Source organism: Neovison vison, chromosome 9 (genome assembly GCF_020171115.1).
Source record: "Neovison vison isolate M4711 chromosome 9, ASM_NN_V1, whole genome shotgun sequence".
NCBI lineage: Eukaryota > Metazoa > Chordata > Mammalia > Carnivora > Mustelidae > Neogale > Neogale vison.
In genome coordinates this window covers 90709659-90735897 of record NC_058099.1, presented here as the reverse complement: position 1 = coordinate 90735897, position 26239 = coordinate 90709659, and the positions used below count along the sequence as shown (strand labels likewise).

The 26239-nt window shown below is 37.9% G+C and overlaps 1 protein-coding gene across 4 annotated transcripts in view; it reads left to right on the top strand.

The window, feature by feature from the left end:
* The window catches only part of CFAP95 (cilia and flagella associated protein 95), a 167695-nt gene that overhangs the window by 85870 nt on the left and 55586 nt on the right, over window positions 1-26239 (top strand). For all 4 annotated transcript variants that reach the window (XM_044265929.1, XM_044265931.1, XM_044265928.1 and 1 more), the window contains one exon: window positions 16949-17006. In XM_044265929.1, the coding sequence (XP_044121864.1) occupies window positions 16949-17006 (58 nt within the window). The remainder of the gene's footprint in view (window positions 1-16948; window positions 17007-26239) is intronic.

The following is a 26239-nucleotide window of genomic DNA, read 5'->3' as shown; positions in this document are numbered from 1 at the left end:
CTTAAATTTTTTTCTCTATGTATACTATTTCCTCCAAAATGCTTTTTTGTTTCTGTTTGTTTTTTGAATGTATGGCATCTATCTTCCTTGCTAGAGGCTTTCTTGAGATATCTGATAGCCAATCCTTGCTTTCCGGCTCATGATTAAGAGCCTGAGAGTGAAGCTTACTGACTTGGAGCTTTACTGGAGATACCTAGGTGGGGCTCTTTGGGCTTTGTTGTTGTTGTTGCTGTTGTTATTGTTGTTGCCCCCCCACCCCCACCCCCGCTATGCTCTGGTGTCAGCAGTCTTTCCTCTTGGGCTGGTCAGATTCCCCAGAGGAAGCGCCCTTACTTGACCATCTGAGAGGTGAAGGACTGGTGCCTGTGTTCTTGGAGTAAACAGGGTATTTTGCTGGGACATCAGTATTAATCTTTCATTATGTATGGTCACTGAACCACTGAACCATCTTGTTGATCAAAGACTTTCTCTTTCCCCTTTTCTAGTGAATACATTTCTAGCTTCCTACTGGAAGAAAGGAGGGGCAGTTACCCAGGAGCAGGGAATGGCAGAGGGGCCTGGAGCTCTGGCTGCTTCTCCAGCAGCACTAACCCAGTCCTCCCTTGCTGCTTTAGAATTGACTCAGCTTTCTGCTAAGTCAGAGGCCGCTTGTTCATCTTCTCTCAAGCTTCCAAAATTTGTTTCTCTTGTCCCTTTTTCTGTTCTCCTTATTCTTGTAGGTTTATTTTTTTAAAGCCTCTTTAATATGCTTTCAGTGGAGCTTTTTGAAGAAGCGAAATGCAATGTGTACCTTTAATCTTAACTGTGAAGTTGTCAAGTCTCATCTGAAATGTCTTCTCCTCCAGAGGACCTTCCCTTGCTACTGTCACCCCCAGCCCTCACGACTTGGTAGGTCCCTTGTGGGTGTCCATGACTCTTGTATGCCTCTTTCATCCTAATACTATTCATCTTGGTTGCGATGACTTGCACTCCTGTTTGTCTTTCTTGCTAAACTCAATGCTTTAAAGGGAAAACTGTCACAGCTCTATCCCCAGTGCCCTAGCCACTGCACAGTTGGTAATCATTTCTTGAACAAATGGATTATTTCTGATGTGGAACAGAAAATTCTTCTTTTAAGGTATTTAATTTATTAATTTATTTATTTTGCGAGAGAGAGAAGAAGCAGAGGGAGAGAGGCAGAGAGAGAGAGAGAAGCAGGCTCCCAGATAATCAGGGAGCCTGATGTGGGACTGGATCCCAGGATTCCGGGATCAAAACCTAAGACGAAGCAGACGCTTAACCAACTGAGCCACCAGGTGCCCTGGAACAGAAAATTCCAATGGAAGAGAGGTATTACTGTTTCCTAGCTTATTTGATTTAGGGTTTTAAGACCTGTAGAGCCAAAAGTTGTTCTGAGTTCTATTCTAGTGAATGCATTAGAAGACAAAATCTTTTAGAAAATCAGTCCTTATTAAGTTTGAATTGCTGAATTACTTGTTTGTCTTATTTGCTTGAGTATTAGCAAGGAAATAAATACTTGAGCACCTTTTCCTTCACTAATTTCATATGTAATTTCATCTTTCAGTTAATGTGCACTAATTACAGTGTGCTCTATACCATGGAATGCTGTGATGTTTTAGAATCTTCTCTCTTTAATATTAAATATTCTTTTGCTTCTTGCCAACTGTACAGCTGTGGAAGTTAAATGTCAACTTTAAAAGGCAATGAATAAGAATGAGTTTGCTCAATGGACCAAAATAATGTGCTTCAACTTATAAAAAGAAAGGCTGTAATCATAATGTAAATTTAAACTTCTAGTTACGTCTTAACCAAAAAAAAAAAAAAAAAAAAAAAAAAAAGAATATAGGAATAGCTTTGTTATTAAGGAGACATTAGTCAGATGCGTTTATCTTAATTTTTAGATAACATCCAGTATATTATGATGGGATTTGACAGTCTGTTTCTTTTCTCACAACTCAGCTGATAGCCAGCCCACTGTATTTTGGGCCAGTGTGAAGAAGACACATACCTTTTCTCCTTAAACTGGCAGCAAATGTCTCTGGAACATACTGAAAATCAGAACTAGAATGTTTGGACAACACTTAATCACTCCCAACCTTAATTAGAGAAAAGGGCTTTGTGGATAATTCCTTCCACTTAGTCACAGACTGAGATAATTTTTTTTAATCTTTTAGAGAGTGGAAGAGAAAGAGAGCAAGTTGTGGGGGAGGGCAAGGGAGAGAGAGAATCCAAAACAGGCTCCATGTCCAGGGTGACCCTGAGATCATGATCTGAGCCAAAATCAGGAGGCAGACACTTAACAGACAGAGGTACCCAGCCTCCCTGACTGAGATAAATTCTTAAAAATTGTGATATAAGGAGCAGTGAGCTTAAGACTGAAGTTGATATCAATGACTCAACTTTAAAAATGAGATTTATATACATTGAGGCTAGATTGAGCTTCTCAAGAACTAGAATTATCGTTTCTCTTGAGAGTTGGTTATATTTCTTTCAGTGAGTTTCCAAAGAATTAACAATGACTTAGCAATGTAAGGGGTGAGAGGGAGGCCCAAAGACCTCAGCCATCAAGTGTTCTTCTGGTCTCAGATGGGGACAGTTGCATGCGTGGGGCATCTCTGACATACATCCCTTTTACTACATGGATAGAGTCATTAGAGGCACAGATACATAATGAGACACACATTTAAGACACATAGGAAATATGGGTAAGAACATGACTCTAATTCGTAAATTAAGAGGCCTTCTTTGCCCTCCTATCTTGTTTTCAAGAGTTCTGAAGCAACTTTCACTTGATTTGGAAGCTCTTTATGGAAAGCAAATTCACTGATTATCAGAAGGCCCTTGGATACATGATTATCTCATACAAAATCATTTTATGATTACCCATAGGAACAGACAGTTAGTTATAGCTGATTCATTCTAAGAAGTAAGGTTTCCTATTTGTACTGCATCTGTGACCATTAACCAATCAACTAACCAGAAACCAAAACAACAGAACAAACAAACGAAACAAACAACAACAAAGGCTGTATCAGGCAGATCCAATTTTGTAAATGAGATTTAGTATAAACATAATTTTAAGACCTTATTTCTCAGAAGCCCTTATTTAAATATTGCATATGTAACCATGCATGGTTCTGGGATAATGGCTCACAGGAAAAGCCAGTTTTTTTTAGAAAGAAGAGCCAACTCTGGCATAGAATATAAGCTGGGTGAAAAGCATGCCCATGGGGTCCTGTGTCAGTTTGAGGGCAGCCAAGAAGTCCTGACTACCAACCGGAGGATGAAGTATGAAAATTAGGCCTCTTACTAGGACAGCCGTAACTACTGTCTTGTCACTTTGACCAAATTTCATTGTCTCCCAGTGGTAGTGATTAGTGTATATTGTCAAAATTTTATAATAAATGTTTCTTGTTCCCAGAAGTCATCCAAACGCTTATGTGATTCACATGACTGGAAGAGAAAGAAATTAATAGTGTTTTCAACCACAGGGTAGCTATTTGGGCTTAGTGTGGTTTTTCAGAAAAGGCATGGTATGAGAAAATAGGAGACATGGGTTCTGCTTCTGGATCTGCCCTGAACTGCTGTGTGACCTTGTGCTGGCTAATGAGCCTCTCTGGGTTTCAGTTGTTTCCATCTGCAAAATGAGGTGATTGAAGCAAATGATCTATAAAGTCCTTTTCTGCTCTAAAATGTTAGGGTTCTAAGGAGAAAGGCATCTGTAGTCACATAAATGGACAAGTTAAATGAGGCTAAAAAGTGTTCAGGCAGTTAAGTTTTCATTGTTGGCATAGAGCACTTACCCATATGTGTGTGGAGTGATTACTTCACAGTAGCCATAGCAAGCTCAGGCCACAGCTTAAACTCTTTCAGTTTATTTCTCTCACTGGGGCACTTAACATTTGTAAAACCTTTGGCACTCTAAAGAGGAAAGGGACTGAATATGAATAGTAAGAGTGTCCCTCCCACCCTCCCGCTTTGTTTTTGTTTTTCCTTTTCTCAAAGTGCAGTGCAAGGCATTCACTTCCTTTTCTACCCAGGCACTTCTGTGGTGGCCTGTCTCTTGGTAAGTTACCACCCAGATGTTGGACATTTTCCCAGAGGGACAAAAAAATTAAAAAAAAAAAAAAAAAAAAAGCCCTATGATGATGGTGATGAGGATAACAACAAGGAAAATGTGAAGTGGAGATTGATTTGGTGGATTGATGGCTGACTCAGCCCATCCCTATAAGTGTTTATAGAATCTAACTTCATTAGAATAGCCATTCAAGTTACAAACTGACACTCAGGTTTATTTGCATAGTCATGTATGCTCAGTGAGGCCCTCAAGGTAAAATTATGAAGATCGCCTTATTCAATTTACTTGTTTGGTCTCTAGCCTCCAGAAGTAGTCATCAAGAATTCCTTCCAGGGGTGCCTGGGTGGCTCAATGGGTTAAAGCCTCTGCCTTCAGCTCAGGTCATGATCCCAGAGTCCTGGAATCGAGCCCCCCATCGGGCTCTCTGCTCTGCAGGAACCCTGCTTCCTCCCCTCTCTCTCTCTGCCTGCCTCTCTGCCTACTTGTGATTTCTCTCTCTGTGTCAAATAAATAAAATCTTAAAAAAAAAAAAGAATTCCTTCCATCTCTGCACATGCGTGCCACAGCTCCCATCAAGAGGCAGAGGTAATTTGCCTGTCTTAGAAATCTGGGCTGGCCCTGTGACTCACTTTGATCAATAGAATATGGCAGAAGTGATGCTCTGCGACATCTGAGTGCAGACCTTATGAGAATGGTAGTTCCTGCCTTCTGATTCTTGGACTCGAGCCAATTGGCTGTGAGAAGCTCAAGATACATGGAAGAGAGCCATGGCATCGTGTCTGACAACTCCCAACGGAGCTCGCACATGGCAGATAAAACCGCCTGCCAGCCATGAGGAAGAGCTATCTTGGATATTCCCAGTCTAGTCAAGTGCCTGGATGACTAGCTCTAATAGACATCATATGGAGTAAAAAAACCACCCGGCTGAGCCTATCATCCCACAGATAATAAAGTAGTTGTTAATTTAAGCCAGTAACTTTTACACCACAGCAATAGGTAACTGAAGCAACTTTTATGTCTCTAACTGCTGTAATTATATGGCTGCTTCTACCATTATTCAGCTTATGACAGAATTTTTGTCATTGCTAATCCACTGGGGATGGAAGCAGTTCAAACTTTCAGGACCGGTGAGCTAATAAAACAAGTGAGTGGCCAAGATTTTCAAAATGTCAATATTATGGAATTTCTATTTGATCCGGACATTACCTTTTATTCCATATACATTAATGATAAGCCTTATTACTAATACTACTCTTTATCATGTTGGAAGGTTATGTGGTTGTCATAATGTCATAATTAAAGTCTTCAGTGAGTCTCAGGAGACAGTAATATACTATGCATCTTTGAGCTAGAGAAGTGGTTTCACAGGAACAAGAACTTTCCAGCATTACAGAAATCTTTGCTGCCATCTGTATTTAACTTGATTCTGTATTTGGCACTTACACAGTTAAATTGTTACCTTAACATATAAGACTTCTATTGTTCATCCAAATGGCTTGCAAAATTTATTAGGACTGAGGAAATTAGATTTGTCCCCCATATCTGAATTCATTCTTTCGACATAATGAGTGCCTACTATGAATTAGGATCAATAAAGTGTTCAGAATGTAGAGATAAAAGACACCCCATTCCTGAAGTAGATCCTCGTCTAATGCATGAGACAGAAAAATGACCAATTGATACTCAAGTATCTGTAAGGAATACACTTAGCTAAAAGTAACAGAAAACTTTACTAATAGCAACTTGAATAATCAAGGAATTTGGTCAGCTGGCTTGAGATATAAGGGGGTCAAGACTGATGTGGCACCTACATGATGTCATTAAGCATGTAGGGTCTTTTTGTCTCCTTTCTTTGTAAATTTTGCTAGTAACGTTCATCTTCATAGTGTCAAGATGGTTTTTATGCCTCCCCAAATTAATATGTTCTAGAAAGGAAGAAGTGAGAAAATGAAGTAGTAGAGAAAGACAAGAGAAGGGAGGTTGAATGGAACTCATGATGGGCATGCCTGGTTCACAGAGTAGGAGTTTTCAGGATAGCCGCTCATGTTGGAAAGAGATGTTTGGGACAAAGCAGGTAGGACCTGAAAGCTATGTTAAGGAGTTTGGATGTTATCACGAAGGCAGGAGTGAATGGTTTTCACGTATGGGATAGAAGCAATCAGATTTGTGTTTAGAAAGCAGAAGACAGTTATTAGAGGACTGGAATTGCCGTCAGAAGGCCGGCTGTTGAACTAATCAAGGTCAGACTTAATAAGGTCCTGACCTTTAGTGGTGGTGGTGTGGAGGAAAAGAAGGGTTCATAGTTTAGATATATTAAGAGAGAAGAACAGACATCTACTGCAGGTTGATTCCCAGGCTTCCGGTTTAGGCATCTGGGGAAGAGCAAGAGCAAATGCCAGGGAGCAGGTTGGGAACTGAGACTGGAGCCTGAGCAAGGTCACTGACCCCATCCGATTGCTCATGTAAGTGTCCGAACTTGTTCCTCTGTCTCCAGTCTTGTCCCTTTCAATCCATTCACCGTCCTGCAGCTTGAATATTTCAATTAAAATGCAAAGAGAACCGTTTTCTTCTACTCTTTAATTAGTATCATTGCAGTATTGTTTTTTTCTTCTTGTGTTAATGAGCACCTAGTATGTGTCTGGCACTGAGCCAAGGGTTTTGCCGCCTTATTTAGTTCTCCTTCTTTGAGATAGGCACTGCAGCCCTCTCCATTAAGAAGGGCTCAGAGAGGTAAAGTAACTTCGTAAAATTTCCTTCTGTAGTAAGCATCGGGACTGGTTTTAAACTCATGTCTGGTCTGTCTGATTGCAGAGCTTGTGTCCTTAATCACTATGGTCCATTGTCTCTCATGCTTAGATGTGTAGAGCGCTCCATTTCCTTCAAAGTACTTTCACACGCATTATCTACGATCTACTATTTGTTCTCTCCGAGTAGTGGTCAAGGTCCTATGAGTATAGCCTATCCTTGTATAGGCAAGGATATCAAAGCACAGAGATAACCGTGGAGTCCTATTTCTCATTAATTAATCTCTTGATCTAGTCTGTAAGTAAGTATGGAAGAGATACTGAAGGGGTAATTAAGATGTAAAGTGTTTAAATGACTTGCTCAAGGCCCCCTGACTACTAGGTGGTAAAAGCAGGGACTAGAATCTCTGGGTTTCCCGGTGTGTTCTTCATGGGAGGGGAGAACTGCTTCCAAACTGCTGGGGAACTTAGCAAGGGCTTGGCTTGGATCGGGAGTAAAAGCAGATTCAAATTGTCCTCTATTTCATCTGTTCTCTCCACTTTTTACCCACTAGCTTCCTCGAGGCTGATTTCTAGGGTGGAGCTAGAGGGTGTAATGGTAAGTGAAATAAATCAGTCGGAGTAGGACAAATCTGATATGATTTCATACCTATGTGGAATTTAAGAAACAAAACAAATGAATAATGAAGAACACAAGAGACAAACAAAAAGCCAGACTCTTAAATACAGAGAAAAAACTAGTGGGGACCACAAGGGAGATATGAGGGGATGAGTGAACTTGATAAAGAGCGTGAAGTGTACTTTTATCGTGATGAGCCTGGACTCATGTATGGAATTGTTCAGTCATCATATTGTACATGTGAAACTAATCTAACACTGTATGTTAGTACCTTTTTAAATGAGGGAGTAAACAAAGGTGGAGAAAGATGAGGGACCCCCCAGTAGAAAATCCTTCACAGGGGAGCCGTGGTAGTTATCCCCAAGACCTAGACTCCCCAGTACTCCAGCTATGTAGCAGCTTGGGAGAACAGTGCTCGGAGACTAGAGCAGAACAGAAGTCTCCAAGAGAAATGCTCTCAAGAAGTAAAATTAACTGAACATACTGAGATGGGAATTACTCAGCTGGGAAAGTTTGAGGGTAAATTAGTAGTACATTAAAAAAAAAAAAAAAAAAGTCCTGGCATGTAGCAGATGTGGAAGAATGATCAGATCCTCTGTGTGGCTTCATTCCATAGGTAGAAGAAAGAGGAATCTCCGCTCAATACGAGATTTAAAACGAATGACGATTTCTATTAAGAATGAGACAGAGTTTCCCAGGGAGATTGTAGGCTCCCCTTCTCTTACCACACAGAGTCAAGTAGAATCCATAGCCATAGGGGCTCTACCCATCCTAACTGGTGGGTGCTGCCTCTCCTGCTGCCAGAAAGGGGTTTTATTCCAAATTATTCCTCTGCTTTTTTGAGTTTTTGAGTCACTTTCTCAGATTCAGACTCTTAGGTGGGACCAAAGCTGGGTAAGAAAATATCTGCCCCTCCTTCTGACAAAACAGAAAAGAAGCAGTTGACCCTTAATGTTCTTCCAAGTTTAAGAAACCGTGATTCCATGGGTATATCATCTTGTCCCAGATTCACACATCTTGGTATATCATTTTGTCCCAGATTCATACATGGTACCGCAGGGCTTAGTGCAGTTGCAGGCATTTTAACAAATACTGTGGTTTTGATAATAACTTCAATATCAGATTTCTTTTCCTTTTTCATCTTGCAAAACACCTTTAGTTACAACTGGTAAAGTTTGGAGAGGGCATGTGTGGCAAACTGTAGGTGGTGCTGGGCAAAAGCCAGCTGTCCACCTTCCAAGAGTTCTTACAGCATGGCATCAGACTGGTAAATTTACCAGCATCTGGTCTTCAATTTTACATTTCCAGAAAGACCATTTTATCTGTGCTTCAGAATTTAGCTGACTCATGGAGATTGACTTATGTTCATTAAACTCACAAGAAAAACCACTGTTTTAATTAGTTAATTTATAATGAGAAACAAAATGTTCAAGTACACCACTCATGGCAGCCTAACAGAAAGAACGAAAGAAAGAAGGAAAGAAAGGAAAGGAAGAGGAAGACAAACTGTAATCAGAGTGTTGTACAGAGTGTTTGGAATCAGAGCAAGGTGAGTTAGTTATAAGATTACAATGATCGATGGCCTCAGACTCTGATTACCTGATTATAATAGGACTCTTTCACTTATAAGTAAAAAAAATACACAATTAAGATTACCTTGAGCCAAAAGGAGAGTTTATTAAAAGAGTTTAAATTACCACATGGAACTCTGGGAAAGTCCTTGGAAGAACTGAGCTTCGGAGACTACTGGAATGGGGACCAGCATTCTCCCCCTGTTGGCTTCCTTTTCTCCCTCTGAGGCGAGGGACTTTATATCACAGGAGAGTGACTGACCCTTTCTCCATCATCTATAGTAAGAAATCCCATGGTAGAGCCCTGGTGGAATCTGAACTGGGGCTGATATTTGGACCTTTCAGCTCTGGGTAGTGACCGAGTACTCAGCAGGGACCCATGGCACAGGCTTGCTTGGGGTGATTGCAGACAATGAACTGAAGTTATTGTTGGCTGTCATAAATTGGATTGGAGCGCTGACTTTGGTATCCTGCAGCTCTGCTCCCAGAACTTCCAGAGAGGTCTCTTATGAGCCAGGACACCTCTTTCTTGTGCCTAGAACCCATGCCTACCTTAGTTTTCTTATCTTGCTTTCTTGAGTTTCTCTGAAGGCCATTTGCCTTCTAATGGGCTTATTCTTTCATTATATTCTTTATTTGGCTATAGTCTTTAGCTGATATTTGAAAGGAAGATCTATGTTGATTTTCTATGGTTTTATTTTCAAAAGACCATCTTGTTTCAAATTGGATGAAATATATATCACTTTAAGATTTTTCCCTAGTCTTCAGATTGAAAAGTGGGGATGGGGGGAATGATATCAAACGGTTTATAACTGACTAACAGTCATCATTCAGTCCTGTAAAAGTTTCCATATTGATGAGTCACATTGCATTTTCAGAAAGATCACTGAATATTTTAACCTTCCACTTTTACTTTGATTTCTTATAGTAAATCTGTATTTATTTATTTATATCTAAATTTTTAAATTGCTTTATGTGTTTGATTAATTTCTCAGTGCCTACCTTGTATCAGACTTTGTGCTTGGAGATGATAATAAAGAATGGGTGAAGAGCCTGAGCTTGAGTGGAATGGGTTTCAGCTTTAGGTGCATCAAGAGTTGCTCAATTCCACCTTGCAAATTGGCCTGCCCAAAGTAATACTCTATTTGACTGATCATTTTACTACTTGAGTCATAACTTTGGATGAGAATAGGGTAGAGAAACAAGTTCACTGTCACCTATTAACACTTAAACATTTTAAGATTATGGAATATTTTCATATAAAATACTCTTCGGACATCCATCTACTTATTACCGAGTTATACTATAAGTGAATAGTTTTGCCATATTTAAAAATTCTTTTTAGAGAAACAATTTATCATGAGTTAGAGAGTCATCCAACATATCCACCATATCTACAATATATAACTGACTATTAGTCAGTTATAAACCATTTGATATCATTCCCCCCATCCCCACTTTTCAATCTGAAGAATATGGAGAAATCCTTAAGTGATGGACATTGACTCCTGTTTTTCACTGTTACAAATAAAGCTAGATTCAATATTCTTATATTTCTTACCTTGAGTATATGTGCAAGGATTTCTTAATACTCAAAAATATAATTGCCACTTATTAAGATATATGCACCTTCAGTTTTGCAAGATATTGCCACTCATAGTGTGTGAATATGCTCTTGCTTTCATATTCTTATATACATTGTAGAGATTTTTAATTTTTACCAAATGGATTTAATACAGTGGTATTTTGTGGTTTTACCATTTCACTACTGAATTTAAGACAGTTTTAAGACTGAATTTATTTTCAAGTGTTTATTAGTCCTTTTATTTTCTTCCACTGTGAGCCATTTATAGCCTTAGGCCATTTTTCTATAGAATATTGTCTTTTATTGATTTCTAAGCATTTTTTATTTGTTCTGGATACTAATATTATTTGACTTCATTTTAAAATAAGTATCTTCTTGGGACTCCTGGGTGGCTCAGTGGGTTAAGCCTCTGCCTTCGGCTCAGGTCATGATCCCAGTGTCCTGAGATCGAGCCAGGCATCGGGCTCTCTGCTCAGCAGGGAGCCTGCTTCCCCCTCTCTCTCTGCCTGCCTCTCTGCCTACTTGTGACCTCTCTCTCTCTCTGTCAAATAAATAAATAAAATCTTTAAAAAAAAATTAAGTATCTTCTTGTCTGTGATTTCTCTTGGAACACTGTTTATGCTGTGTTTTGATTAACAGAAATTTTAAATGACAATTTAATCAAGAGTTATATATAAATCAATCAATGTGATACAACAAATTAATAGGAGAAGAGAGAAGAACCACATGGTCCTCTCAATTGATGCAGAAAAAGCATTTGACAAAATCCAACATCCGTTCCTGATTAAAACGCTTCAAAGTATAGGGATAGAGGGAACATTCCTGAACCTCATCAAATCTATCTATGAAAGACCCACAGCAAATATCATCCTCAATGGGAAAAAGCTTGCAGCCTTCCCGTTGAGATCAGGAACAAGACAAGGATGCCCACTTTCACCACTCTTGTTCAACATAGTATTAGAAGTCCTAGCAACAGCAATCAGACAACAGAGAGAAATAAAAGGTATCCAAATTGGTAATGAAGAAGTCAAACTCTCTCTCTTCGCAGATGACATGATTCTTTATATGGAAAACCCAAAAGACTCCACCCCCAAACTACTAGAACTCATACAGCAATTCAGCAGCGTGGCAGGATACAAAGTCAATGTGCAGAAATCAGTGGCTTTCTTATACACTAACAAGGAAAATACAGAAAGGGAAATTAGAGAATCGATTCCATTTACTATAGCACCAAGAACCATAAGATACCTGGGAATAAACCTAACTAAAGAGGTAAAGGATCTATACTTGAGGAACTATAGAACACTCATGAAAGAAATTGAAGAAGACACAAAAAGATGGAAGACCATTCCATGCTCTTGGATCGGAAGAATAAACATCGTTAAAATGTCTATACTGCCTAGAGCAATCTATACTTTTAATGCCATTCCGATCAAAATTCCACCGGCATTCTTCAAAGAGCTGGAGCAAATAATCCAAAAATTTGTATGGAATCAGAAGAGACCCCGAATCGCTAAGGAAACGTTGAAAAACAAAAATAAAGCTGGCGGCATCACCTTACCTGATTTCAAGCTTTATTACAAAGCTGTGATCACCAAGACAGCATGGTACTGGCATAAAAACAGACACATAGACCAGTGGAACAGAGTAGAGAGCCCTGATATGGACCCTCAACTCTATGGTCAATTAATCTTCGACAAAACAGGAAAAAATATACAGTGGAAAAAAGACAGTCTCTTCAATAAATGGTGCTGGGAAAACTGGACAGCTATATGTAGAAGAATGAAACTCGACCATTCTCTTACACCGTACACAAAGATCAACTCAAAATGGATAAAAGACCTCAACGTGAGACAGGAATCTATCAGAATCTTAGAGGAGAACATAGGCAGTAATCTCTTCGATATCAGCCACAGCAACTTCTTTCAAGATACGTCTCCAAAGGCAAAGGAAACAAAAGCGAAAATAGACTTCTGGGACTTCATCAAAATCAAAAGCTTCTGCACAGCAAAGGAAACAGTCAAAAAAACAAAGAGGCAACCCACGGAATGGGAGAAGATATTTGCAAATGACAGTACAGACAAAAGGTTGATATCCAGGATCTATAATGAACTCCTCAAACTCAACCCACACGAAACAGACAAACACATCAAAAAATGGGCAGAAGATATGAACAGACACTTCTCCAATCAAGAAATACAAATGGCTATCAGACACATGAAAAAATGCTCATCATCATTAGACCTCAGGGAGATTCAAATTAAAACCACATTGAGATATCACCTTACACCAGTTAGAATGGCCAAAATTAACAAAACAGGAAACAACATGTGTTGGAGAGGATGTGGAGAAAGGGGAACCCTCTTACACTGTTGGTGGGAATGCAAGTTGGTGCAGCCTCTTTGGAGAACAGTGTGGAGATTCCTCAAGAAATTAAAAATAGAGCTTCCCTACGACCCTGCAATTGCACTCCTGGGTATTTACCCCAAAGATACAGATGTCGTGAAAAGAAGGGCCATCTGTACCCCAATGTTTATAGCAGCAATGGCCACAGTCGCCAAACTATGGAAAGAACCAAGATGCCCTTCAACGGATGAATGGATAAGGAAGATGTGGTCCATATACACTATGGAGTATTATGCCTCCATCAGAAAGGACGAATATCCAACTTTTGTAGCAACATGGACGGGACTGGAAGAGATTATGCTGAGTGAAATCAGTCAAGCAGAGAGAGTCAATTATCATATGGTTTCACTCATTTGTGGAGCATAACCAATAGCATGGAGGACAAGGGGCGTTAGAGAGTAGTAGGGAATTTGGGTAAATTGGAAGGGGAGGTGAACCATGAGAGACTATGGACTCTGAAAAACAGTCTGAGGGGTTTGAAGTGGCGGGGGGGGTGGGAGGTTGGGGTACCAGGTGGTGGGTATTATAGAGGGCACAGCTTGCATGGAGCACTGGGTGTGGTGAAAAAATAATGAATACTGTTTTTCTGAAAATAAATAAATTGGGAAAAAAAAAAAAAAAAAAAAAAAAAAAAGAGTTATATATAAAATGCCAGATTATGAACCTTTTAGAAATTACATACACACATGTATGTATATGGAGCATATATTGAGTCTATAAATACATGAGTTATTTTATGTCTTTAAGCAAATTTTATAATTTTTGTCATAAATGTCTTTTAAGTGTTCTTTTAAATGTATTCATATAGTAACACTAGAGATTTTATTATAGTTATAAATAGGACATTTCCACTTTAATTATGCTTTCTAATTTCTTGTTGCTGGTATATGGGTTTGCTATTTTCGTATATTGATCTTGTATCTAACAACCTTCATGATACTTGACTGTTACAATTTGTAGATTGTCTTGGATTGTTTTAATGTAGACTATCATCTGTGGAAGATGAAAATTCTGTTTTTCCATCCCAGCTATTACACTTTTCCTTTTTCTTGTTTTACTGCATTTTTTCAAATCTCCGATTCATAGAACAGAATCCAGTTCATTGAATAGAGAGACTGTTGGAGGGAGGACTTCTGTGACTGGGAATGTTTCTGGAGAAAGTTTCATCAGTTTAGTTTTGGTTCTCATTAACTGCTTTCATCTTACAGTAATGCTGCACTCTCTGTTCATCTTGAGTATGTTGAATTCTCCTGGACTAGCAACAATCGGGTTCTAAGGAGGGGCAATGAGGCATTTAGGCAGTTTTCTCAATCTCTTAGTTCAAGAGTGCCCTCTACTGTTAGAACACTGCAGTGAACGTTATCTCATTAAAGGCATCTTTTTTTAAAGCGCGGTGGTTTAAAGCGTGGACCCTTAATTTCTGAACATGAGTTCTTATTTTTCTTTACCTTGCTGATTGCTTCCCACTTTCCCAGAGGCAGCACCTTCCTAAGACTGCCGCTGTGGTCTTGAATACTTTCCGGGCCTCTTTCTTGGAAAGGCAATGTTCAGATCCGCTAGTCTTAGACTTGTTCTCAATATTTCCCCAAGGGGAACGATCCTTCCTTTTTGGGGCTGATGGCTTCTGTGTTCCACCCCCGTGATGGACTTGCCACCCTCTCCTCTTTTTCATGTAATCCCTACCTGATTTTGCTCCAGAATAGGCTCTGGTTCTGGTGCTCCTGATTTTGGATTGTTCTCCCACCTACATGTAAACCGAAATTTGTAGTCTTACACTCTTGGGTGGGCAGTTTTGTGATTTCACTTGCTTTTGCTGCTGATCTATATGGTTTTGGAGGGTATATGTAAATACTTGGGTTTAAGGAACCAAAGGATCTAGGATTGTGATCTAGGATAACAATCTTGTCCTGACTGTAGACTTGTCATTTTATCTTTGTGCTTCTGTCATTTGTTGATTTATATATTCAATGTGTTGTTAGCTTTATTGACTTAGGATCTTCCTGGTGCTTTGATCAGTAGGTAATGATCTTTATAACTAAAAACTTTTGAAAGAAAGTCAATTGCATGTTATTAATATAACATATATTATGTATATGTTATTAATATATATAATATAACTTCGTGTTAATATTTTCTGGATGTATCTTTTTTTGATGTGTCTTTTTATATGCTTTTACCTTCAAACTTCCTTTGAAAATAATTTTATTCTAGGTTTAGGTATTCTAGGTATAGGAACATAGAGTTGTACTATGTAGTACACATTGTTCAGTTTAAGTCTGAGAAATGCTTTCACTGATGAGTTTAACCCTTTACTTTCATTTTGATTGCAAAGATATTTATTTTTATTTTTATGATTTTAATTTGTCTTATGAACAGAAATTATTTTCTTTTCTTCCTTTAATTCTCCTTTCCTGCCTTTAAAAAAAAAAGATTTTTTTTATTTATTTGAGAGAGAGAGAGAGGGAGAGAGAGCACTAGTGGGGTCAGGGACAGAGGGAGAAGTGGACTCCCTACTGAGCAGGGAGCCCGACATGGGGCTCCATCCCAGGACCTTGTGATCTTGACCTGAGTGAAAGGCAGACGCTTAACTGAGCCACTCAGGCACCTCCTTTCCTCCTTTTTTATTAGATTGGTCTTTTTAAAAATTTTTTTGGTAGTTTGAAACTTATACTTCTAATTTTTGTTCTTTTAGCTGCCAGTACTCAACCCTAAGTGTGCATGAGCATCACCTAGAAGGCTTGTTAAAACACAGACTGCTGGGCCCTACCTCTGGGTTTCTAATTCAGCAGATTGAGGCTGGATCGCAGTTGTATGTATTCCTAACAAGTTTCCAGATAATGCTAACGCTATTACTCTGGAAGCCACACCTTAAAAGCCTAACAGGAACTGGTGGTTACCACCAGATAAAATATTAGCACCTGAATCCAATAACCATTCTGAGTTCGACTTTCTTGTTATTTTGGAATTCTTCGCTTGTTGAATTCTCTTTCCCACCAGCAGAGCCATGCATTAAAATGGTGAAATTTCCTTGTGCCCAACATTTTTAGGTGTGCAATTCTCAGAGGAGTTTCTTTGATTGTGTAGTCTCATAATATTTCCATTTTGGATGGAAGTCCATACAGAAGTAGGGCTTTTAAAAATTTAATTTAAATTTTAAAATTTAATTATTTCTCTTAAAAAGATTTTTCTCCCACCCTGAGTTTCAAACAGAGAAACTTTCTCGCAAGTTTCTCTGGACAGGTGGCTGGAGTTTCTTTGGTTTCTTTTATATGAGGGTGCAGACTTTACAGGCTCCTGACTATAAGACGGAGGTTAGCTCTTTGCCTTCTGTGAACCCAAGGCCATGTCTCCAGCCCTTCATGTGCGGTTCAAACTCTAGCTTCTAGCCTTGGCACATCATCTTATGACTTCTTATTCTTCATTTCTAGCACCTTTGAGTTTCCCTTTGGAGCTAAGTGGTGCTTATAGACTTGGGGGAGAAAGGATGTATTTATTCAGCATTTCTTTGTGTTTAATGGGGTGGAAGTTGGGGAGATACATAATCTCAGTCCACCTGGCAGTCTTCTCTTCTCTTTTTCTGTTGTCATCTGGCAGAGAACATGGGGTCTAGGGTTAAAAAGGTTCGAGGGGCAGAAAGTAGATGGTAAAGGGAATCCCAAAAGTTTGGAATGCACCTGAGCTCAGGGACTTGGGACTGGTAGAGTATCATTAGTAGAGGAGAGGAGTAAGTGGTGTTGAATGGGAAGTGATTGAAGGAAGGGCATCCTGTGGTGGTAGGTAATGCTATAAACAAGGTCTGGGACAGTTGAGGGTTTTAAAATTTTTTGTTGGGGCCAATCTTCCTTAAAATGTTTTTATTTTGTGTGAAGTCTATAATGCTAAACACTTTGAATATCTTTCTTTTTGGAGTCGTTCTTTTATCAGATATTGACTTGTCCCTTTTAGGTATACCTTGACAACATACGCTGAGGAATATGCTGCACCGTACGATTATGAGCCACTCGTGAGTATGACATGGCTGGAAAGCCTCATTCTAGTACTTACTTATTTATGTGCTTTCAGTGATTCTTCACATCTAGTGTGAATAGTCAGGCTTGGGAAGAAAGGACAAATTGCTGAGATTTATGATGTTGTGTATTTATTTAGAGATATTCGCTACTTGTAGGAGTCAATGGAATGCTTTATGGTTATGATTTATTTTTGGAAGTTTATAGATTTCAGGAAGAAAATATTGCAGTGTCCAAAATGTATTAGTTATCTTCTTCTTCATCTTGTTTTATTGTCCTTTCCCCTGAATTCAATTTATCTGGAATAAAAACCTGCCTTTCAATTCATTTGTATTGCATTGACACATACAAGTAAGTGGTGTAATTTAGCTTTGGGAGATGTGTGTGTTGGTAGCATATGTCCAGTTTATAACTTCATTTTACTTACACTTAAAAAATTAAACATCAGAAACAAAATAAGTCTCCTTCCTCTTCGTCTTGTTATGGAAGTCTTGGTTGGTACAATAGGTAAGAGATTTAACTATTGAAAAAGAGGAGGAAATAAAGTCATCTTTATTCTCAGAGAATTTTATTATCTTCTTAGGAGATAAACTGAGAAGTAATTAGTAGTAGAAACAAGACCATTTAGTAAGGTGATTGAATACAAAAGTATATCAAAAATAATATCTTTGCTTCATATCAGTACTGCTTAGGAAACTATAAAAGAAAAAAACCCACAAATTACTGTAGCAACACAAATTTTAAATACTTTTGTGAAGAAAATTCTCAACCAAATAAAGATCAATAAAGAAGATGTGGTAGTTTGTCTCCAAGGATGGTGGACCTTCCACAAGCCACTTCCCTACGACAAAGTGAGTAGTGCCCCATCCTTGAATCTGAGCTGCCAGGAAACCGATTTGGGAAGACCGCAGCAGTGACACTATGCTAGATCTAGGCTGGACTGAAGAAGACTGCTTCTGAGTCTTGGAGCCCTGCGCATCCCATGTGAGAAATCAAGGCTACTTTCCTGGAAGGAGAGGCCATGAAGAGGAGCTCTGATGAGCTTGATTCATGAGTGAGGACGCCATCTTGGACGTCCAGCTGAGTTGAGCCTGAGGTGCAGCTCTACCTGCTCTCGGACTGCAACCCGTGAAAGATTCCAAGAAGAAGATAATAAATTCTTGTTTAAAGCCATTAAGTTTATTTTAACAAATGCACACCCAAAGATAACTGAGACAGAAGTCTTGACTACAAGGGAATAACAAGCATTTTAGGAAACTAGAAAACTAAATTAATTATGAATTAAGTTCATACATTTAATTATATTAAAAATGGATTTTGCTTTCTATTAGAACTCTAAGACTGTAAGAGTTATTTAAAAGGATAAACAGATGAGAATAATTAAAAAGTTTTTAAAACCATGGTAAAACCAATTTAGGGAGTATAGGATTCATGACACTACATTTTATGTAATTTTCTTACTTAATTTTTTTCTCATCAAAAAAGAGCATTCAAACTATTCAAACTATAAAGAAATCAAGTATGATAGCTTATGGATTAATGCCTAATAGGTAAAGAATATATATATATATATATATATGTATGTGTGTGTGTGTGTATGTGTGCAGGAAAACTGATAAGACACTATAGAAAGAACAAAGGACAATATATAGACAATTTACAAAGCAGGAAATGCAAAAGTAGCTAATAAATATAGGGAAAATCCAAATTTACAAATAATAAAAAATGTGAATTAAAACAAAAATTTTTTCTGCTAATCAAATTGATAGTATTTTTAAAAATAATATTTAAGGGGTGAAGATGGGATGAAATGGGTACTTTCATCTGTTGTCAGGAAGACTGTAAATTGTTTTAATCTTTCTGGAAGGGAATTTGGCAATATGTATCAAGACACTATTTGATCTAATAATTTTCCTTCTAAGAAACTTCCTCAGAGAAAAATAACTCAACTAGGAATAAAACTTATATCCAAGGATACTCATCACAGATTTATTTGTAATGGCAAAATTTGGAAAGTAGCTAATGTTTTAGTATTAGAAATAGTACTACTAAGTATGTTATAATCACATGATGAGTTATTTTGTAGCCTTTATAATGTCCATAGATGGTTCTCAGTGTCTTGATAAATCTTGATTTAAGGTAAAAAAAAAATTAAGATGCAAAATCATATGCATATAAAATTTATTAGATTGGTATAATATATAAATATTGTATATGTATAAACTATGCAAAAATATACAGGTAAAAAAAAACCAAACTGTCAAAATGCTAGTCAAGTTGGCCATTGGGTGGTGAGATTCTAGGTGAGTTCTTCATCTATGCACATTTTAGAATTTTCTAGTGCAACAAGCATGATTGCTTATAATCAGGAAAAACATAAGGAAACATATTATTTTAAAATGCAATTTAGGTCCATTTTCTTACATATATGGGATCTGGCTGCATCTCTCAACAAAAGGTAGTTGCAGAACACATAATTAAAAACCCCAAAGTTTTAAAGAATGAATTTCTCCACTGGCATAAAGATAAAGAAAGTGAAATGTATTCCCAGGGTGCATAAACTGTTGGCTATTGTGTTATATATTCGTGCATTTAAATTTTTTAGCATTATTTCTAATATTTCTTGTTTTGCTTGTTTCTGCACTAATAGCACAACCCACCATGGCAATTATTTGGCTTATGTAAATTTTGTTCATTCACTTCCAAGTTTCTTGCCAAAGTACTTCATGTTGAGACATGTTTTTTAGCACTGATCCTAGAGCCCCCATTCAGTAAATGCCTACCTTGTTGCATTGTTAGAGGATACAAAAAAATTTAAACTATAATGACAGCAAATGGTTAAATAATAGTAGAATGGGACTGAACTCTGGCATAGAAGTTACTGTGTACATAAACAAATATATGATTCATAAAATACTGACCAAAAAAAGAGAGAATACTTTTTTCTTGCTAAGAACTTCACCATGTGGAGTTATCATAAACACAGCACACCATTCTCAGGCTACAGACTGCAATTATGCAGTTCCTGAAGACATCTTAAAATATTTGGACTTACATTTCAAGTGTTTTGCATGAATTGAAACGATTAATTTTTATATTATTTATATTTATATTATTAACTTTTATATTATATTAAATGATAATATAAATTGATAGTTGCATAAAGTAGGATAGCATTACAGGAATTTTAAAGTGAGTGCAAGTTATCCCATAGCTCTAGGCATGAGTAAGTAAATAACAGAGTATTAGGAAGCCATGAAATAATTTTTAAGGATAGAAATGGAAGAGAATTGCAAACTACTTCCTCAGAACTCCACTTCTTAAGTTGGATACTTATGGCTCACCCCAATTTCAACAAAAGATACCTTCTCTTAAAAGCTTCCCCATCCTTTTCCAAAGAACCAAAATAGAGGAAAAGTTAAAGGGTACATTAGATGATTGGTCCAAGGCTGGCTGTTTAAAGGGTACATAAGCTTTTAAGGTAAAGGACAAGTGAGCAGAGTTTAATGATGGAGAGTTGACCGAGTACACTCAGGATGAGTAAGGACAAGACTTAGTTCAGGCAGAGACCAGCAAACTCGGGAAATTGAAGGGTCAAAGGAATGAGAATGGCAAACAAACCGGAAAACCAAGCGTGGCCATAGTGAAGCGGTATGAGCTGGAAGAATTGGCAGTAATGAGCAAAGGGATGTACTGGAATTTATTGGAATTTCAGATGTAGAACAATTCTGAGAAATGATGGAGCCCAGGATGTGGGCATGGGACTGAATTGCGATAATGGAATCAAAGCCACTGATTTGAGAGGGTGAAAAAATGGTAAGCCAGAGTGTTGGCTAGATTCTAAATCTGGCTGTTGGACATCATCCTACAGGATAGCAGAAAAGAAAGGTAATGCCAAAGACTGAGTCAAACAACCAAGCCCTCAGTGGGAGCATTTTGGAGGTTAATAGCTCCTGCCAGTCTTGCAGCTGCAATTTGGGTAGATCTAGTTGGTCATTATCCGTGTGAAGTACCATTTTGTTTTCCTAAATAGAGCTGTCTATTGAATTATCTTTCCAGATGTATGGGTAGCTTGAACCCCCAAAATGTTCCATATCTTGCTTCACTCAGAGACAGAAAGCTGAGGAAGTCTTTGCTAGAGAACTATGTTTTAAAGTTGGGATGAGGGGCGCCAGGGTGGCTCAGTCAGTTAATTGTCTCCCTTCTGCACAGGTCATGATCCCAGGTTCCTGGAATTAAGCCCCATGTCAGGATTTGTGCTGAGCAGGGAGTTTGCTTCTCCCTCTCCTCTGCACCCCTCCCCTGGCTTATGCTCTCTCTGGCCCTCTCTATCTCTCTATCAAATAAATAAATAAAGTCTAAAATAAATAAAGAAAGAAAGAAAGAAAGAAAGGAAGGAAGGAAGAAAGTTGGTGTGCATTCCGGACTAACCTTGAGGAATCCCTGCCATGTGGCACAGTAGGTATGCAAAGAGGCTGCATCCCTTTAACATCATTCTCTACAACAGCAAGATGGACCTGTCCTATTACAGGGGCTCAGTGCACTGGTACAGATAGAGCATTGTTAAAAAATACTGATATTTCTGTGGTGATCGAAAATTTGCTGTCACCTTGAGTTCCCCAGAACTGAGTAGCCCCAACCCCTTCTCTCTGGACTCCCAAGATCTAGGACTACATATGACTTTCACGGACCCTGAGGACTTTTGCCATCATGGGCTCCTTCCATTAAAAAAATAAAACAATATATATTGTATAGCTGCATTGGTATAAAGACAAACACAATCCACTTTTGGTGGCAGGGGGTTGATTTGAAAGCTTATTAAAGAAATACATTTCTTAGGCCGTTTGTCTTCTTGCCCATTTTTTACTATATTATTGTATTTATGGCCATGTTATGGACTCTGTTATTGTTAACCTTCTTGAAATTATTACCAACGTACCAAAGGGTGTTATTACACAAAACTAAAGCATAGAATACTCTTTTTTTTTTCCTTGGGAGTACTTGTGGACTCTTGTACCCTATTTTAAGCAAAACTTTCATATAATAGCTACCATCAATTACTGCCCTAAGATTTTTATGAATATTAAATGGCCAACAACATTTCCTGGCTTAGTTTTGAGTTTCTACCATTTAATGGAATTAGTTTATCAAAATGGCATCTGCATTTTTTATTATGGTAAAATATATGTAATATAAAATTTACTATTCAACCCATGTTTAGTGTAGAATTTAATGGTATTAATTACCTTCACTTTGTTACTAGATTCATCTTGAAAATTCTGATTTTAAAAGAAATGAAAACATTTTTGTGAGCCCCCAAATGTACCTCCAAGACTTGCCCAGTCTGACTGTACTGATTGATAAATACTTTGAGTATTATCCTAGACCAAAATGCATCTTGGCTAGGAGTCAGAGGTAGACAACAATCTTAAAGAGCCCTTTATCATTCAGGTAGGCTCATTTACATGCAAGAAAACCCCTAAAGGCTGGAATTGCCTTTAGTTTTCTGCTTCCTGGGAAGGGGTGTCTACCAGGGCCCTTAAAAAAGAAAAGAAGAATGACTTGCTGAAAACACCCAAAAGCCAATACAGAAAGTGAATCTAGAATAGGTTGGGGATTCTGTAGGAAGCATCACTTCTCTGAACTAAATTAGCTGTGGTTCCCTCTTCTATTTAGAATCCTCTCTTTGTATCTTTGCTCTGTTCTATGCTGCGATGATCTTGCAGAATTTCATTCCAGTATAGAGTCCTTTCTTTCCCTGCTTCTCTTTTAAAAACATCATAGCATGCAAAGTTGTATCGTCTAAATATGCCACATGGAATAATCATATATAAGTTTTTAGTCCAGGAGTATATATATTTTTAAAGATTTTATTTATTTATCAGAGAGAGAGAGAGGGAGACAGAGCGAGCACAGGCAGACAGAATGGCAGGCAGAGACAGAGGGAGAAGCAGGCTCCCTGACGAGCAAGGAGCCCGATGTGGGACTCGATCCCAGGACGCCGGGATCATGACCTGAGCCGAAGGCAGCTGCTTAACCAACTGAGCCACCCAGGCGTCCCGGAGTGTATTTTTTTTAAACTAGGTAATGTCCCAGGTTCTCTGATGTGTTTTCATGACTCTTATTTTACTATTTGTCCTGAATTCACTGTTTAATTTTCTCTTTTTTGTCCTATTAATGTTCTAACTCAGTATCTACTGATAAAAGAATAATTTCCATTTGCTGAATGTCCTTGGTTTTCTTACTACTTTTACTATTGGCTAAAATGAGAAAGTTTTAGATTATTCTGCAAATGAGGTAGAGGTGGGAGGTGAATTTGGAGAAGAGGGAAGGGGTCATGTGGTTTACCTACTATTTTTTGATTGATGGGTTCGCTCATCAATCTCGGGTTAGCTAACCACAGGAACAGCCAGCCCTTTATTACTTGGTGGCCTTCCTCAGTCTAAAATAATGCCTGAAAGATCTCATTGTGTGTTACACATGTGTGCTGACCTTATACATATACACATAGATTTGATTTTGTACCTTATAGGCAAAACATTTCCAGTTCTGAGTCTTATGGCATTCTGCCAGCATTAAGGGATCACATTTCCTAGGTCCCAATTTCAATTTTGGGACCTGCTGGCCTTTGTTCATATAGCACCACAGAGCTTCACACCTTTCCCAGGTTGGGATACAAGAGAATTTGCCTTATTTGGGAGACTATATAGTTGCTAATAGGTGAGTGGAAGGAAAGAAGGAAGCAAGGCAGGAAGGAAAGAAAAGAGGGAGGGAGGGAAGATCTCTCTCTGTGTCAGTATATATATACACACAGTTGAAGCTTGAATAATGTGGGAGTTAGGAGCACTGAGCACCCCCCCCACAGTAAAAATATCCACATATAATTTTTGACTCACCAAAAACTTAACTTATAGCCTACAGTTGACCAGAAGCCTTAATGATGACATAAACAGTTGATTAACACACATTTTGTATGTTTATTATATACTGTATTGTTAGAATAAAATAAGCTAGAGAAAAAAACGTTATTAAGAAAATCATAGGAAGAGAAAATACATTTGTAGTACTGTACTGTATTTTTTAAAAAATCTATATATAAATGTACTTAAACAGTTCAAACACATGTTGCTCAAGGGTCTACTGTTGTCCTAAACATATAGATAGATACAGTGGAGATAGATAGGGTGGATAGATAAGTAGACATCCTTCATATCTACCTGTCTACCTGTCTATCCATCCATCTGTCCATCTATCCATTTATCTACCTATCTATTATTAGTTCTGTTTCTCTGGTGGACTCTCTATAATATAGACAAAATGATCTTTATGAGCTCTCTGGCTCTCGCATTGCACTACTTACATAATTGAGGTAATTTGATTCTCTCTCATTGATCCTGTCCCTTCCTAATAGTATTTATTTGAGACCAAGTAATCTTTTTGATGAAGGACCTTGGCAAACACTTAAAGTCGAGTCTACTTGAAAATTGGGAAGTGAGTATTTTAACTCCTGCTTATTTCATGTATCACTAACAGTTGAGAAATTGTTATCTTAATTCTCAGGAAACTCAGATCTTTAAGTATATTGTTGTTGTTGTTGTATCCTTTTAGTAGAAAGAACCATTTTCTCTAAAACTTTACTTTTATTTTATATTGTCTTCTGGAGCTTAGTAACTATGATGCCTTTTTGTTTCTGCATCAAATCATAAAAGCTTAGTTATAATTTCTTTCTTTTACGTATGTTTAACTTCTACAATGAACATATTTGACTTTTGTAAAGAAGCAAAAACTTTAAAAAATGAGAACCCTGGGCCTCAAATTTATAACTAACCATACCATTATAAGTATAAAATAATGGCAGGTGTCCTCACATAATGTAGACTGAGGAATAAGAAAAAACTATTTTTAAATGGTTTTCGGGGCACGTGGATTGCTCAATGGATTAAAGCCTCTGCCTTTGGCTCAGGTCCTGATCCCAGGGTACTAAGCTCTCTGCTTAGCAGTGGGCCTGCTTCCTCCTCTCTCTCTGCCTGCCTCTCTGCCTACTTGTGATCTGTCTGTCAAATAAATAAAATCTTTAAATTTAAATAAGCAAATAAATAAATAGTTTTCTGTGATTAAAATGATGGGACCAATCAAAATTTGTGCATAAAAAAGAAAAAAAATGTGTCAATAGCTAAGGTTTAATACTATATTGCTTTTTTTTTTTTTTGATGTTGGCCGTTACTAAAGTTTGTATGATATTATTTAAAGTCAGCTTATTTTGTGAGGCGATTGTTCATATAAATCTCCATAAATTCTTTGTGATGACCTGACTCATTAATGATACAGATAATTTATATTTATATCCACAGCCTAACCTTCCTTGCACTTTCCATGACTATTTTCCTTTAGTTGAATACCCCTGCTGGTTACAAATATCTTTCCTTTGTAAGATTTTATGGGATAGGAAGACATAGCAAATGTTTCTTAGATACATAAAAAATATATATCCAGCTAGTAACATGTTTGTTGTTGCTACATTTGCCAGTTACTCTTAGGTCTATAATGTAATCACCGGGACAAGAAAATACCCAATAGAAATGAAATCATTTTTAAAGTAGTGAGGAAGGGGGGACACCTGGGTGGCTCAGTCTGTTGGGTGACTGCCTTCAGCTCAGGTCATGATCCTGGAGTCCCAGGATCGAGTCCCACATCCGGCTCCCTGCTGGGCAGGGAGTCTGCTTCTCCCTCTGACTTCTCCCAGCTCATGCTCTCTCTCTCAAATAAATAACTAAAATTTAAAAAAAAAAAAAAAAAAAAAAAAAGGAGTGAGGAAGTGAATGTCTGAGATGCCTATCCTCCGTGATCCCAAGGGTTGACAAAGTAGATTTGGTTGTATGGAAATTGTCCTTTTTCTTCCACATCACTCTGCACGTGTGTATGAAAGACAACCTCATTAGGGGACAACAGGTCTTCAGTCAAGTGCATATAACAGCGAAAGAATTTTATACATTATGTATACTGAAAATAATGAAATGAAATCTCACACTTTAGAGAAAATGGACAATTTCTACTTTTGGAATTAGAATTCCCAATGTGTATATTTATTTACTTTTACTCCATCCAATGTGACATTCACATAAATAAGCTCGCTGCCTCAAATACCTTTTTAAGACTAAATGAAGTACCCCAAATGAGCATACTTACAGGCTTGCTAGGGAAGAATGGTCTTTGCTGTATGAATGCCAGG